The sequence below is a fragment of the Alosa alosa genome, chromosome 15, assembly GCF_017589495.1.
Source record: "Alosa alosa isolate M-15738 ecotype Scorff River chromosome 15, AALO_Geno_1.1, whole genome shotgun sequence".
Lineage (NCBI taxonomy): Eukaryota > Metazoa > Chordata > Actinopteri > Clupeiformes > Clupeidae > Alosa > Alosa alosa.
In genome coordinates this window covers 31,062,449-31,079,273 of record NC_063203.1, presented here as the reverse complement: position 1 = coordinate 31,079,273, position 16,825 = coordinate 31,062,449, and the positions used below count along the sequence as shown (strand labels likewise).

At 41.3% G+C, this 16,825-nt stretch overlaps 1 protein-coding gene across 1 annotated transcript in view; it reads left to right on the top strand.

The window, feature by feature from the left end:
* Positions 1-16,825, top strand: part of LOC125307950 (uncharacterized protein PB18E9.04c-like) — a 56,540-nt gene that overhangs the window by 3,022 nt on the left and 36,693 nt on the right. The window contains exon 2 of the mRNA XM_048264080.1: positions 2,890-3,008. Coding sequence (XP_048120037.1) covers positions 2,890-3,008 — 119 coding nt within the window. The remainder of the gene's footprint in view (positions 1-2,889; positions 3,009-16,825) is intronic.

Genomic DNA, 16,825 nt, shown 5'->3' with positions numbered 1-16,825 from the left:
CAAGATTTCAGCGAGATAAGAGTATGTGTTCGTGCAGATCACTCACCTTACATCAGGTACCACAGAGCCCACCAGATAGCTTGCCTGTGGCAAGATCGCCGCCGGTGATGCCGTTAGAGACTCCGCCATAAGACATCTAGCCTTTATTATGTATATCTATGGGTGTAAGCAGGATGATGGGATACTCTATGGTTTAATTAGGATGGGAAAATATTTTTTTATAGTCTATAATTTAGTATGAAAAGTATTTCTTTTAAAATATGAATTGCTTAAAAATACTGCTAATTGTATGTTGTTTAACAAAATGTATAAATTGTGCACTGTCGCTTTAAGACAGTCGCTTTAATTCATGTTTATTTCTCAATGATCTTCTGCCTGCTCCGCTATGCCTAGTGCTGTACCTTTGGCTGGGCCCTCTCACAGTTTTAAAGGGTCATTAGTGAGAACTACTGTTGCCTTCATGATTTCCTTTTAAAAGTTTCTTATAAGAAGGGATATCTATCAACAATGACAAGCCAGCTGGAACCTGCGGCTCTCTCTCTCTCGTGAGTGCAGACGCGTTCCCCAATTAAATGGATCGCATAATGTTCACGTTAGATCTGCTGCAAAGGAGATAACTAAGAGTTAACTTAGTTTAACATGATGTTATCTCTATTTAACACGATGTTTTGACATTGTAAACGTTCTCTAAGGAGAGTGAAAAGCTAACCAACGTCATCTCTATCGCAGGAAAAAAAAAATAGCGAGCAGCCTGGATAACCAAATTAAATGCTCGGCGGGCCGGATAAAAGTGCTTGGCGGGCCGGATCCGACCCGCGGGCTTGCCCACCCCTGCTCTATGGGTGTAATCAGGATGATGGGATACTCTATGGTTTAATTAGGATGGGGAAAATATTTTTTATAGTCTATAATTTAGTATGAAAAGTATTTCTTTTAAAATATGAATTGCTTAAAAATACTGCTAATTGTATGTTGTTTAACAAAATGTATAAATTGTGCACTGTCGCTTTAAGACAGTCGCTTTAATTCATGTTTATTTCTCAATGATCTTCTGCCTGCTCCGCTATGCCTAGTGCTGTACCTTTGGCTGGGCCCTCTCACAGTTTTAAAGGGTCATTAGTGAGAACTACTGTTGCCTTCATGATTTCCTTTTAAAAGTTTCTTATAAGAAGGGGATATCAATTATCAACAATGACAAGCCAGCTGGAACCTGCGGCTCTCTCTCCCTCTCGTGAGTGCAGACGCGTTCCCAATTAAATGGATCGCATAATGTTCACGTTAGATCTGCTGCAAAGGAGATAACTAAGAGTTAACTTAGTTTAACATGATGTTATCTCTATTTAACACGATGTTTTGACATTGACATTGTAAACGTTCTCTAAGGAGAGTGAAAAGCTAACCAACGTCATCTCTATCGCAGGAAAAAAATAGCGAGCAGCCTGATAACCAAATTAAATGCTCGGCGGGCCGGATAAAAGTGCTTGGCGGGCCGGATCCGACCCGCGGGCTTGCCCACCCCTGCTCTATGGTGTAATCAGGATGATGGGATACTCTATGGTTTAATCAGGATGATGGGGTAGGCTACTCTATGGCTTGGCAGCTTAGCAATTTACAAACATATAGAGGGCAATTTTATTCATTATGAACTGTTTTATTCACTGAAAATATTTTAAAACTTTTGATTCTCTGATAAGAATGGCTAGTTCATTATTTTGGGGTGCTATTTAGAAATGTGCTGCAATTTCAAAACCAGATTCCTCAGGTCTGCAGTTTATTTTTATATTTGTCAAATGTTGGGGGGGTAGAGAGAGAGAGAGAGAGTGTGTGTATAGTGTTTGAAGTCATGAGCTGTGAAGGGATACAGAAGGAAATGATTTCACCCTCCGGTGATCTGTTTCACACAACACTGACCTGTTGATCCTGCACATTTACATTTGCATGTGTTCATTTAGCAGACGCTACCCAAAGTGACAGTGAAGTAGGCTATATTACAAGCAGAGCAACTTTGGGTTAAGCACCTTGCTCATGGCCACAAGGGTGGAAGCCAAAAACTGAGCCCAGAACTTTTCAGGCTACTGCATGCTGTGGGTTCAATTCCCGGCTTCCACCGTTGTGAATGGTGGATGCTGATATGGAAGTTGAAGAACGTGTGTTTAAAGGGACACCAGGCAACGTTTTCGTGTTAATTAATAATCTTCGTAAGTCGGTATATGGTTAAATGACTTATTACGGGGCGAATGAAGGAATGGCTAGTCCACCGACTCAGAGCAGTGTGTCATACTCCTATAATCATTATCATATACAGCGCTGAGAAAATCAGTACATTCTTGGAAGAAACATGTAAAATGGGAGACTAAAAGACAAAAGTAACCTAGATGATAACAAGAGCACGATTATCATTTTACAGTGCTGTAGAAATCAGTAATATATACATTTTTGACTGAAAAAGGGGATTCTAGTCCAGAATTATTCCAAAGATAGCATTGTTTATGACATACCTTATGAGGGAAGGGGACAAGGGAAACACACTGTCTGAAAAATATTGTTCAATTATGTCAGCAAGACAGATCAGTCAGTTGGCTGAGATCCATTGCATTGCATAAACTGTTATTTTATCTATTTATTATTTATTTGCAGTGAGATGTAGTGTATTACAACTTTATGCTCTGTCTCACATGGTTGCTCCTGTTTTTGATGCTGAGAAACATTTCTTTCTGATTTGTTTGTTATTTGTTTTCTGGGATACCACATGCTATGTATGTGGTAGTTGTGTGTGTTCAATGTCTGAAGTGTGTGGTTGAAGGAGAGGGGTTAACAGACTGCTTTCATGATTTGTTCTCCTTTTGCCTTGTACTGAATGATGTTGTTTTGTTGTTGTTCTCTCTCCAGAACCCACATGTTCTCTCCATGTGAACCCACATGTGTTCTCCACAGAACCCAGAGCATCACCCTGTTGCTTGTGCTCCTGCTCGGTGAGAGGACACTCCACTGCCAGGGTGGTTCTCCAGGTACGATCAAAAAGCCTATGGCTATATTTTACCGGTATTAGCTGATCAACAAAGAACTGGACTGGGCAAACAGGTTTGCTGTGATATGCAAATCTCTAGGTTTGGCAGGTTATCAGTTGCGTCTGTACATTTCAAGCCCTTAGTTAAATATAGATCTATCAGAACATTTTGTCAAAATGTAGTTGTTGACATATTCTTATTCTGTAACAACTTAATAAGGTGAGGTGTTTCTTGAAGTTGTGACACTATATCTAAAGAGGCTTGCTCCACTTATCTGTCTAGCTCTATGGAATTCTTTGAAGCTCATTATCAGAACTACTCAGAACGCAGATAGAACCTTATTCCCAAGCTGTACTGAGCATAATGGCGCCTTGTGAGCATGCCAGTGGTATTGCACAATCGACACAAGAGATCAGCAGCTTGGCACAGGTCATTGTGAAAGCCTGAGAAGAGACCAAAGGCTGGTGGGGAGCTTGGTGGGGAATCCCACCAGCAATTGCTGCGAAATTTCTTAAGTTTCCCACCAGCAATTTCTATCTATCTATCTATCTATCTATCTAACCATCCGACGTGAAACGGAGGTCCATTTATTTCTGATAATGGACGCATCGAAGGGCATTATCCCGTTTAAACCATGGTCACTTACAAAATAAATAAATATGAAATCAATTATTAATAATACTAAATGAGTTTTAGAGCTAAAATTGTTAGTTTTTTCAGTTGTTTACAGTTGATTCCATTGTTGAAGCCTGCTTCCAGGCTCAACCGTCGTCCTACTACCGTTGTTATAGTTACCATTCATAAGCATTGATATAGAACCGCGATTAAACTTTTTACCAGATCTACTTCATAGGTGTAGTATATCACTTTTTAAACGACATCCTTTTCAACCTAGACCATGGTATAATGCAGAGTGAAGCAGTTGAATGGGCACGTTAGAGAAGCAGTTGAATGTTGAATGGGCACGTTAGGGAAGCAGTTATATGGGCACGTTAGGGAAGCAGTTGAATGGGTACGTTAGGGAAGCAGTTGAATGGGCACGTTAGGGAAGCAGTTGAATGTTGAATAGGGAAGCAGTTGAATGTTGAATAGGGAAGCAGTTGAATGGGCACGTTAGGGAAGCAGTTGAATGGGCACGTTAGGGAAGCAGTTGAATGTTGAATAGGGAAGCAGTTGAATGGGCACGTTAGGGAAGCAGTTGAATGTTGAATGGGCACGTTAGGGAAACCGTTGAATGGGCACGTTAGGGAAACCGTTGAATGGGCACGTTAGGGAAGCAGTTGAATGTTGAATGGGCACGTTAGGGAATCAGTTGAATGGGCACGTTAGGGAAACAGTTGAATGGGCACGTTAGGGAATCAGTTGAATGGGCACGTTAGGGAAGCAGTTGAATTTTGAATGGGCACGTAAGGGAAGCAGTTGAATGTTGAATGGGCACGTAAGGGAAGCAGTTGAATGTTGAATGGGCACGTTAGAGAAGCAGTTGAATGGGCACGTTAGAGAAGCAGTTGAATGGGCACGTTAGGGAATCTGTTGAATGGGCACGTTAGGGAAGCAGTTGAATGGGCACGTTAGGGAATCAGTTGAATGGGCACGTTAGGGAAGCAGTTGAATGGGCACGTTAGGGAATCAGTTGAATGGGCACGTTAGGGAATCAGTTGAATGGGCACGTTAGGGAAGCAGTTGAATTTTGAATGGGCACGTAAGGGAAGCAGTTGAATGTTGAATAGGGAAGCAGTTGAATGGGCACGTTAGGGAAGCAGTTGAATGGGCACGTTAGGGAAGCAGTTGAATGGGCACGTTAGGTATGGCCTTAAAATAAGAAGTGTTGTGGCACACTCAGAACTTCAATATGCAATTATTTATTAGACCTACGTTTTGGCTTGCGCCTTCATCAGGGTCATTTTCACACACAAGTCATTCAGGATTCCTTTATGTACACATGAGTCTCTTGATTGGACAGGTGTTATTTGGGGGTGTGTCAAGAGTCCATTCACAAATTCAAAAACGCAGGCTATTGCTGCTGCAAAACTGTAGTTTTGATCAGTGGTGCAGACATGCAAGATGGTACACTTAATTCTGAACATACTATATATAAAAAATATTATAACAACATTTACATTACATATGTCATAGATAATAAAATAATTACTTCAAATACATAATCTCCATACATTTCTACATACAATTATTCATTTCATCATAGAAAACATTTGAAATCAAATTCAGTGTTAAGACCATGAGGGGCTAGAGAACCCAATCTATATATCCTCTCTTTGTAATTCTGTACAAATCACCACCCCAACGAGGTATCTTGACTTTTTCAATACCAATGTAGCGTAATGAGGCAACAGTATGTTCCATTTCAATAAAGTGACATGCTAACGGGTATGTGTCGTTTCTGCCTCTAATTGTGCTCCTATGCTCCGCTATGCGTTGCTTGAGCTTGCGCACAGGAATTACACTTATAGTTCCCCGGCCGTATTGGAGCCAGTCAGCCTGTTTGAACATCTTTGATTGGAATTAGATTTGAATGGACCAGCTGGTCCTTTAGATTTGTTCCTCTTGAATAGACTACCTGTGGAATACACTACTTAGTTGTTGGTCAGTTTGGAGGATATGCCAATACTTCTGTAGGACAGGTTTAATCTCCTCTGCGCATTTTGAGTACTGACTAATCAGTGACGGCGCGAGTCTTCCCTTTTGCCATGTTAGATATGGCACAGCTGTCCAGCGGTCCTGTCGGCTAGGCAAATCACACATTAGCTATGGCACAGCTTTCCAGCGGTTCTGTCGGCTAGGCAAATCGCACATTAGATATGGCACAGCTGCCCAGCGGTTCTGTCGGCTAGGCAAATCGCACATTAGATATGGCACAGCTGTCCAGCGGTTCTGTCGGCTAGGCAAATGGCCTCCACCAAACAAGTGATGTGGCCGTCTGTGCTTGAGCAGGAAACAGCCCAAAGCCTGGGGCCCAAACACACAAACAGCAGCTCCACACACATGCTCATTGAATAGGCTCTGACTGGACACTGTGACCACAGCTATGCCTCCACCTGCTGGTCAGATAAGGTTATGGCAGGCAGTTTGATGATCCTTGATCTGAAGTCAGAAGTGATCACATTAAGCTGATAGAATGGGTTGGGATGCTTTATGAGTTTGGGATCTCCCACTGCAAACTGAATGGGTTAACTGAGAGGGCAGTTTAGTCTGTTACATGTTTAACTGAGGTCAGCTCTATCAGTAAGGCCATCTTTAATGATCGCAGCTTTAAATGACCTCTCTTAGTAGTGGAGCGGAACCATAACAATTGTGCTTTTTGTGATAAAAGCCAGAAATCTGTAGCAGTCCTGGTACACACTGCAAGGTTTATTTTGCAGAGTTGCATACCTTCTGTGTACATCACAGGACAAGGTAGAGACATTATAACACAGCCTGGGAGAACCCAGACAAACCTGTTAGTGAGTTTAAATTCAACCTGCAGGGGGGTATTCCAAGTACGTGGTTTAGTGATAAACCTGGGTAACTTAACTCAGAGTAAGTGGTAAACCTCCTACGACAAGAGCCCTATGGTACTGTTTTGTTAGGAGAATGAAGTCATACAGCTCTTCTATTAGGAGGTTTACCACCTACTCTGTGTTAACTAACCCAGGTTTGTCACTAGATAGATAGATAGATAGATAGATAGATAGATAGATAGATACTTTATTGATCCCCAGGGGAAATTCAAGAATTCACTAAACCTCGTACTTGGAATACCCCCCAGGTCAGTTTGGCAAGGAGGCCATTGATGCCCATTTCCAACATTTCAAAAACCCAGGCACCAATCACAATCGCTTATCTGGCATGGGGCTGGCTTTATATCATGACAGACAGAGCAGTACACTCAACACAACCAATGACTGCACTGATGACGACAGGGTTAAACAGATATAGACATGTGTATACTTTGGAACTGAGTAAACAACTGCATTTGAAACCTTTGTTTACAAGAAAGATGTGATTGCTGCACTTCTGAAACGATTTGGTAAGAGTTTAAAGGAGAATTCCGGTGTGATATTGGATAGATTCCAGTTTCTTCCAGTAGCAGCAACTGGAATCCATGCATTTCCACGGAATTATTTTTGGAATCTGATCCCTTATCATACCTGTTCATTCTTACTATTAAACAAACTTATAAAAGACTAAATTCAAGATGGCTGCAAACGCTAAACTTCATTGAAGATACTGTACTGAGATAAATCGTCTTGTAAGTAAACTACCAGTGCTTTTTCAAAGTTCTCAATGTCTCGTTTTAAATTTCAGGGCCCTCGGAAGTCTACCAATGAAGTGTGGAGATACATTGAGCCTCGTAAATGGTGTAAAACAGTGATTTATTTGCATGGCTAGCCCGATGCCGAAGCACCACCATTGAAAAAGCTGTTAGTAGCATCGGCTAACTAGCGCCAGATTTTGGAGTGCAGGGGACAAGCCGAGATGGGCTATGAGACACACGTTCACACTCGGTTTCATGTTTCAACACACTTTAGGTCAATATCACACCGGAATTCTCCTTTAATGAATCAATTTAAGTTTAATTTCACTGCTGGTTACACCCCTGGAAGTCGTAAGTTAATGAAGCCTTTCCAAACCCACTCTCAATCTCAACTGAGATATGCGGTGTCAAGGAGACTAATTATTACACATTTGTAAAGTTATACAACTGTGAGATGTCCGTGACCTCCATTCCTAATTACTGACAATAACTGGGGTCACCCATGTGTTCCAGTGTTTCCAAGGCCCTATATTCCCCAACTGAACATGGTAGATAGAGGGTCCTATGTTCCCAGGGTGCTATGTCCCCAGGGTCCTATGTTTTCAAGGCCCTATATTCCCCAACTGTACATGGTAGAGAATGGGAACATGATAAAGGGTCCTATGTTCCCAGGGTGTTATGTCCCCAGGGTCATATGTATGTATGTATGTATGTTCATTAAACTGCTGGTTGTCATATCAAATTCATAATAATTAGAACCTTCTTATCAGTCTGCATACAGAGACACATTTCACATAATTGGGCACATGCATAATATGCCAGTGAAGTTTTCTTTTTGATTTTTGTTTATTTTTCCTGACAAATAAAGATGAACAAAAAACAGTATTTTACATGGCCTGCACAAAATGTTGTGTGTGGCATATTGTGTCAGATCTTCCTAGTGTGACAGGACCAGTAAGGAGGGGAGAGAGGGGCTGGGAGCCAATCACAGTAGCCAGGGACTTCTTTAAAGTAGCGTTTCACCGCTGAGAAGAATGTGTATTTAAATTGGGTCATTTATGTAGTAGAAATGTGTTCACTATGCGCTGCAGAGCTTTCCTGTTGTACAATCTTTAATCAAGACTGATGGTTCATCCAGAACGTCTTATTTCAATTCAATTTCAATTTATTGTGCTTATATAGCGCCAAAATATTACACATGTATCATGGCGCTTTACAGAATGTAGGCAATCAGAGAAAAAGAAAAGAAAAGGAAGAAAGAAAGAAGGAAGGCCCATGGGTAACAGGGGCGAGGAAAAACTCCCTAGAATTGGAGATACATTTGGAAGAAACCTCGAGCAGATCCACAACTCCAGGGCAATGGCAACAATGACAAATGCAGTCAGGTGTGGAGAGAAGGACATGGTGTTCAAAGCACCTGAGGTGAAGGTTACAGAAGGTGTGGAGAGAAGGACATGGTGTTTAGAGCACCTGAGGTGAAGGTTACAGAAGGTGTGGAGAGAAGGACATGGTGTTTAAAGCACCTGAGGTGAAGGTTACAGAAGGTGTGGAGAGAAGGACATGGTGTTTAGAGCACCTGAGGTGAAGGTTACAGAAGGTGTGGAGAGAAGGACATGGTGTTTAAAGCACCTGAGGTGAAGGTTACAGAAGGTGTGGAGAGAAGGACATGGTGTTTAAAGCACCTGAGGTGAAGGTTACAGAAGGTGTGGAGAGAAGGACATGGTGTTTAAAGCACCTGAGGTGAAGGTTACAGAAGGTGGGATGATTACGTGTCCGGTATGATAAAGCATAATCATGATTTAGTAAGAGAAAGTGCAAAAGTCCGGCGTCGGAATTGTCCAGGAAAGAATCAGCTCGATGTTCCTTTAGTACTGACCATGTATTGTTTGTGAGTCATGAGTGATGGGGTTTAGAACAAGTGGGCTTTGTGGAAAGAGGATTTGCTGTGTTTAGACCAGAGGCCAGTGTAGAGCAAAGAGTATCTGTAGCATCATTAACCTCTCGTGACAAAAATGAACTCGGATTAGGTAAAGCAAATCTTACCAAGACGAGACTTCTGAGATTACGGCAGAATGATACTGTAGGAGGAGAAACTTTACACCACTGGAATACCGAGCAATAATCAGTAAAATCATGAAGGAAAAAAAAAGTTACTGTGTACGATTGCTAAACTTTGATTCTTTTTATGTCACAATCAGTTAACTCCATTGTACTGCGCTAGTGGTTCAGCTGTGGGCACGCAATTCTATGTTGTAGATGGGGCAGGGACAGGCAGTGATGAGCGCTGTTTACGTAATGAAATGACATTGTAAATTCCACGCAAAGCACAGTGTTCTTTCTGCGTACAGACAAAAACTCGGTATTGGCGCTTTCTTTGTAGGCTACATCCAGCCCTGAGTGTTGGACCTTAGCTTCTTCAAACTTTCTAAACTCAGCGCGCTGATATTGTTTTAAGTATGGCGCGTGGTTTTGACCAGTATAAAATCTCAGACTGAACTGCCGTGGTCACGGGTCATGGCTGATCATGTAAAAATCGGCCAATGCCGGTCACCAGGCAATCAATCGGTGCATCTCTAGTAATTAGGGGTTTGCACGGACGTCACGTTCTGGCCGGTAACCATGGTAACCCAGCACGCGCGGCCATATTGGCGATACTCAGTGAATGAAGTACAATGGAATATTATGCACTTTGGATATCTTACGTGATTGTAGCCGTGTCTAAACAACAGAAAAGCTCATCAAAATGCGTCTAAGATGCAAAGCCATATAGGACAGGACTTGGACCACAAGAAAATGCGCGATATTTCGAGAAATTACGGTTTATTGGCAGCGCAGATCCATATGAGTTGGGTGAGGGAGACGAAGTACCAAGTTCAACCACAAGCGCCCCCCTTCCTCTGATAACTTCTGACATTATTCTCCTTTCTCCCTGGTTTTTTAATAACTGTTGGAAGTCGATACCTACACCAGATGTTTTTCTCAGTCTGACCTATTGGTACAACCTAAAACACGGCAATAATTAACCATTTTCCTTGACGATGTTTGGGATTTACTTCAGTGCCTAATGCTTTCTAATGAGGCGAGTATCTCCAATATGGCGACGTCCAGATCTGATGACACGCCGTGCAAACCCCTATTAACGTTTTGCTAATGTTATTGGCTGGTTATTAAATTATCAGCTGGTTATTATGGGGGCAGTAGAATGCAGGAGCTTGGATTTAGGTACTGTCCTCTCCGACGAACTGAGCAGGCTCGCCATTTTTGTTGCTGTCATTCCTAACTGCACATAGGCTGTAATCGTCTCGGCAGCGATATCCTGCTCAATTCGTCGGAGAGGACAGTACCTAAATCCAAGCTCCTGCATTCTACGCCGTACTGTCCTCTCCGACGAATTGAGCAGGCTCGTGATTTTTGTTGCCGTCATTCCTAACTGCACATAGGCTGTAATCGTCTCGGCAGGGATATCCTGCCTGGGCCGGCCTCGTGTGATACAAGGGGACTCTACGGCCGCTACGGCCTCGTCTTGGACCGATATGGCTGCCATCTTGCCGTCAACCAACCGCGTTTATTGATCTAAAGCTAAATCATGATCATGGTAGGCGCATTTAATTTGTCGTCACCAGAGCACCACCCACATACATCTCATTAACAATGCAGCTCATTTGCATGTTGTGAACTTGAAAATGAAAATGAAAAATAAATCGCAAGCAGGTGTCAGTTTTCATTTTTATTTATCATTTTGGCATACATTGTGCGCATTGTCAGGAAAAGGACAAGGTCAAAGTGAAGTTTGCATTTTCATCTTCCAACTAACATTTTCATTTTCATTTTTGGCAGTAATATACCAGGATGGTAATGGAAAAAAAAATGACAAATAGACGTTTTCAATTTATTTTTATTTTTGTCACAAATGTATCGGGTTTATCAGGAAAATTAAAAGCCAAATGTATATTTCATTTTTTTTTTTTTAATTTGGCAGGATAATTGCTCTGACACTGGCAAAACGAGTTTTTCATTTTAATTTCACTGTTTTCATTTTAATTTTATTAATGGCAGGAAAAACCCCCCATAGTCACATCGGCGGAGATAAATGTCCCCTCTCCCCACTGCCTTTCGGCGGCTGGCAGCAGCAAACCGATCAGACGAGCCCGAGATGATGATCAAGTTTATCGTTGCCTACGATAGGCCTCGTGAAACTTCCCTTCACCAAGTTCAGTCCGAAATAATTATTTACCAGAAAAATAGTTTGAACGTAAACCCGACGTACAGGAATGCCACAAATATATAGGAGTCATTGCAGATGAGAAGACGTCTTAGAATTGCGAACAATGCATACAAGGCCTTCCCGAACGACAGAGATACAGATATCGCCGAAAAGGAGTGCGTCATTGACCTCAGTTACATGCAGGGAGTAACCCGGTTTTCAACAGCAATATTAGTTTTTGTAGCGAGTTGTGTAAACTCATTCTGATGGCATCAATCAATTTAATCCGGTATTTGGCGCAAACCGAATATCGCTGCTACATTTAAAGCCCGAATATTCCCTGCATGTATAACTGTGGTCATTGTGTACGGTGAATTGAATCGACACATTTAGATCAAGCATGGCAAGTCATTGCAATAGCCTATAATAATAGGCCTACCATTTTGTTACTGCATTAACCATAGTGATGTTCTTATTGAAAATTTAAAAATACTAAAATTAAAAAGTAAATTGCATTGTGGGGCTGTCAAATGATTATTGCAATCATCATTGCAAAATCACATAAAAATCCCCCAGGCTGGAACATCTCTTTAAATTGTGCTCAAATACATTTCTCTTGACCTGTGTGAGGGGTGGAGCTTCTCCATATATATACCTGTGCCTGGCGGTCTGTTGGATGCCTTTTGCCATTTGCGTTGGCCTTGTGCCAAGACTGGGTGCCCTCCACGCTCACTAGGTCGTGCCGTCGTTTCTCTACATTGTTTATTTTCAGTTGTCCTTAAATTTCTTAATTATGTATTAATATTTTTGTAAATAAATACCCCTAGACATCGAGCCCCTTTGACTGTTTGTCAATTTGTGTTGCATCTAACCTGGCTGGCTGTAAAATGGGGTCTTCATCCTCCGTTTGAACTTTTTTTCGTATTAGGACGCGGCAGGTTTTGGGAACGCGACTTTTGGTGAGTATTGTTTTCTGGATGTAGTAGCATCTCAATCAGGTAGCCGCCGGGTGGACAGAGAGTCTACCACTTTATTATTTTAGTTTCTTTTTTTTAGGTGGTAATCCTTATACGGTCTGTTTCGGAGGCTTGCTGTAGACTGCACCATCGGTCTGCTGCTTCCTCACGAGTTTGACGGATAATGTATGCCGGGTAGGGAACCCACTGAAGATTAGCGAGGTTTCAGTTAGTTGGTTTTTTTTGGTATAGGTAAGTAGGGGTTGCGGTGCAGCAGCGAATCATCCAGTTTTCATACTCCTTTTGTTTGTCGCTTCCAAATTTGTAGTTTAGCTCACTACAATTGTGGTGCTTTACGGGTCGATAGTGTCGGGGATTAGATTTAGTGGGCTGCTGTGATTTCCAGGGTTTTTGACCCTTTTGTTCATCTAGTCTCCTATCGTCCTGTTAGTTTAGTGTTGTGGCGTGGTTTTGGCCCTTTTGTTCATCTAGTCTCCTATCGTCCTGTTAGTTTAGTGTTGTGGCGTGGTTTTGGTAAAACCCGAAAAGTCGTGGTCATCTTTTAGGGGAATTTTGTGATCAATTTTTTATTGACATCAATTATAATATTCAACACTTACAAATATTTGCTTTTCGTGTTTTATGTTTACAAAATCTTCCTGTACAAGTGGAGTATATTGACGTCTTTTTGTAATAAGTTCCTTAATCACATCGAATGATATATGAACACAGAACTAGGTTTCCCACCCGCCACCCCCCCCCCCCTTCCATTCCATATACCCACCCCGCCATATACCCCCCCCCCCCACCCCGCCATATACCCATAACCCCCCCCCCACCCCGCGGTCTGCTGAGAGATAAGAAAAAAAGAAAAAAAAAAACACGCATTTAAAGGAAGAACAAAACAAAATAAAAGTAAAATGAAAAACATAAATCACACAATCTAATCAGTCTCTACAGAAGTATCACCTGGTTCCTTGTCAATAGAATTCAACATATCAGAGATCTGCTTAGCTGCGTCTTTCCATAGGTTAATGGTTCTCCGTTTTGCCTTGTTTATCCTTGCTGTAGAAAGTTCAAGTAGGACAATGTCCAAGAAATAAGCCATCCACTGCTGCATAGAAAGTGAGTGTGGTGGCAACCATCTCTGCACGATCATTTTTCTTGGCATGGGTTGACCCCCGCAAGATTTTCCTTTGTTTTTCAAACAGCTGAAGTTTGGAATCATCATTCAATAACCATACAATGGGGTCAACAGGAATTCGACGGCCTATTAAGTCACCTATGGTCTTTGCTATTTTGTGCCAAAATTCCTGTACTTCTTCACATTCCCATACCATGTGTAGAAAGGTCCCAGTTTGTTCTGGTTTACAGAAAGTGCAATGGGGACTTGGAATGGCTTTTGTTATGAACCTTTTCTGAGGAGTCCAATATGTCCTATGACAGATGTTAAAGTGGATATGTTGGTGGTTTGGGTTTTTAGAGCAATGGAAAATATTATCCCACACCGCTTCCCAGTCAATCATGTCGTTTCCAATATTCAAATCTCGTTCCCATACTTGAATTATAGGAAGTTTCCCTGTAATTGCCTCCATCATTGTCTTATAGACAGTAGATGCCACTCTCCTTACTGGAAAGTAAAAAAACAATTTCCAAATGGGGTGTGTGTCAAGTGGAGTTCCCCATGATATATCCTGACTTTTCAGGGCTGATCGTATGCGTAAATACATGTAGAATGTTGTTTTGGGGATATCAAATTTGGTTTTAAGTTCTTCAAAGCTCAGTAAACCTTTTTCATTGACAATATGGTCCAATGTATACACATCCCTCTCACTCCACATTTTGCATGTAAAGGATTTATTACCAGACACTAAGTGTGAATTGTGCCATAAAGGTGTGTGCTTATGCCATTTATTTGTGTAGCCCAAAAGTCTCTCTGCATGTCTAAGATTGATATTGTGTTTGTGATGATAGGACCATAGCTTAAAGAACATTTTTCAGACTAACACATGCAAAGGCCAAGTCCTCTATTAGGTACAGGATGAATAAGTTGTTGTTCTATATCTTTCCATGGAACAGTAGCTAAGGGGTCCAACCATATCTTAAGAGCACGTAATTGAAAGGCCAGATGGTATACTTTAAAATTGGGGAGAGCTAATCCTCCATTACTTGTGGTGCGCTGCAACGTTAACATTTTTAGTCTGGGTTGTTTATTGTTCCATATGTATTGTCTGATAAGTGAGTCAAGTCTCTTCCAGTATTTTACCGGTGGTGCTAGAGGTATCATTGCACTCAAAAAAATTAACACGGGGCAGAATATTCATTTTAATCACCGCTACCCTAGATCTGAATGATGCTGGTAGTGCAGCCCAATTTTTCAAATCTCTCTGCACATTATTAAGCATACTCTCATAGTTGTCTTGAACAATTTTCTTCATAGATGTATGAATTGTAACACCCAGGTAAGTGATTTTGCTTTGTAATGGAATTGGATGATTAACTGGCCCTTTAACTGGTATATTGTTTAGTTTAAGCATATTAGATTTCTCCCAATTGATTTTGTAACCAGAGATTGACCCAAATATACTGAAGGTTTGTAGAATTGTAGGTATGGAGTCTTCAAGGTCGGCTATATATAATAAGATGTCATCAGCAAATAAGGATATTGAGTTGTCACATGATTTGAGTGGGTAATTGCAGATTTTGTTTTGTCTTATAGTTTGGGCCAACGGTTCCAAAGAAAGTGCAAATAGGAGAGGTGATAGTGGACATCCCTGTCGGGAGCCACGCCGATAGGAAAAGGCAGTGAGTGTAGACCATTAGTTGAGACAATAGCAGTTGGGTTTCATTATAAGGTGCGCACCATGTCAATGAATTTTGACCCAAGACCAAGTTTCTCCAATACTAGCCACAAATAGCTCCACGATAAGCGGTCAAATGCTTTGAACGCGTCCAGAGATAAAACTGCTGCAGGTGTTGTGAGATTTTTGGCTTCATGGATTATGTGTAGCAGTCTGCGAATGTTGTCCGCTGCATGGCGGTTGGGTATGAAGCCAGTTTGGTCGGGATGAACTAACTTCTCAATGACACGTTCCAAGCGTAATGCCAACACCTTGGAAAACAGCTTGATATCTGTCCCCAGTAGGCTTATAGGTCTGTAATTGGCACAATGTTTTGGATCTTTGCCTTTTTTGGGTAAGACTGATATAAGTGCAGTATTTGTTTGTTGTAGAAAAGTGCCTCTCTCCATAGCTGATGTTAAAGCTTGTAGGATTGTAGGTCCAAGAATATCAAAATACTGCAATAATAGTTCTGATGGGATTCCGTCTAAGCCTGGGGTTTTGCCCTTTTTAGTGCCCTTTAATGCAGTTTTAAGTTCCTCTAGTGAGATTGGTTGGCCCAATTTTCCAGCCTCATCTGGACTCAGACAAGGTAGCTCCAGATTTTAAGAAATTCTTGACATTGTGCTGTGTTGGAATTGGTTGGGCACTTGTACAATTCTGAATAAAATGACTTGAAGGTGGTGTTAATATCCTGGTAATTTGTTGAGATGCCATTCTCTGTGAATATGCTATTAATTGTGGCCCTGGATTCATTTTGTTTTAGCTTGAGAGCAAGTAGTTTGCTTGGTTTGCTGCCATTGGAATAATAGTTTTGTCTTACTCTATGCATTAAGAATTCAGCTCTCCTTCTCAGTAAATCATTTAGTTCCATTTCGGTTTGTTACAAGATCATTATGAATTGTTCTAGAAAATGTACTTTTAAGTTTGTGCTCCAAAGATTGACACTGTTTCTCTAACTCTTTAACCCTTTCTTGTCTTTTCCTTTTTAAATGGGCTGAAAAGGAGGATGTAAAATCCCTAATAAACCCCTTTGTAGCTTGCCATACATATGCTGGGTCTGTAGTTGAAGCTGTATTAATTACTAGAAATTCGGCCATTTTGGCTCTAAACTCTATGTCAAATTCTGTGTTCTGAAGAAGAGATGTATTAAATTGCCACCTTCTAGATTTCCCCCCTGAAGTATTACAGTTAAATGTTGATATTATTGGGCTGTGATCTGATAAGATAGCTGGATCCATAACACTAGATGGAAACATTGGTCTCAATTCAGTAGAGCACAACATGTAATCAATGCGGGAATGTGATAGGTGACGCGTGGAGAAGAGTGTGTAATCTTTGCTAGTTGGGTTATGAAGTCTCCAAATGTCTGTTAAGTGCAGACTGTCCACTGTTGTTTTAAACAACTCTGACACCTGTTGTTGAGCTGTCGTGGGTAGCACCTGACCTGTCTTGTTTTAAATCCAGCACTGCATTCATATCTCTTCCAACAATTAAAGAGTATTAAACACTGAACGCAAAGCAGTTCATTAGTTAACCTTGGGAAAAAGTTTCATCTAATA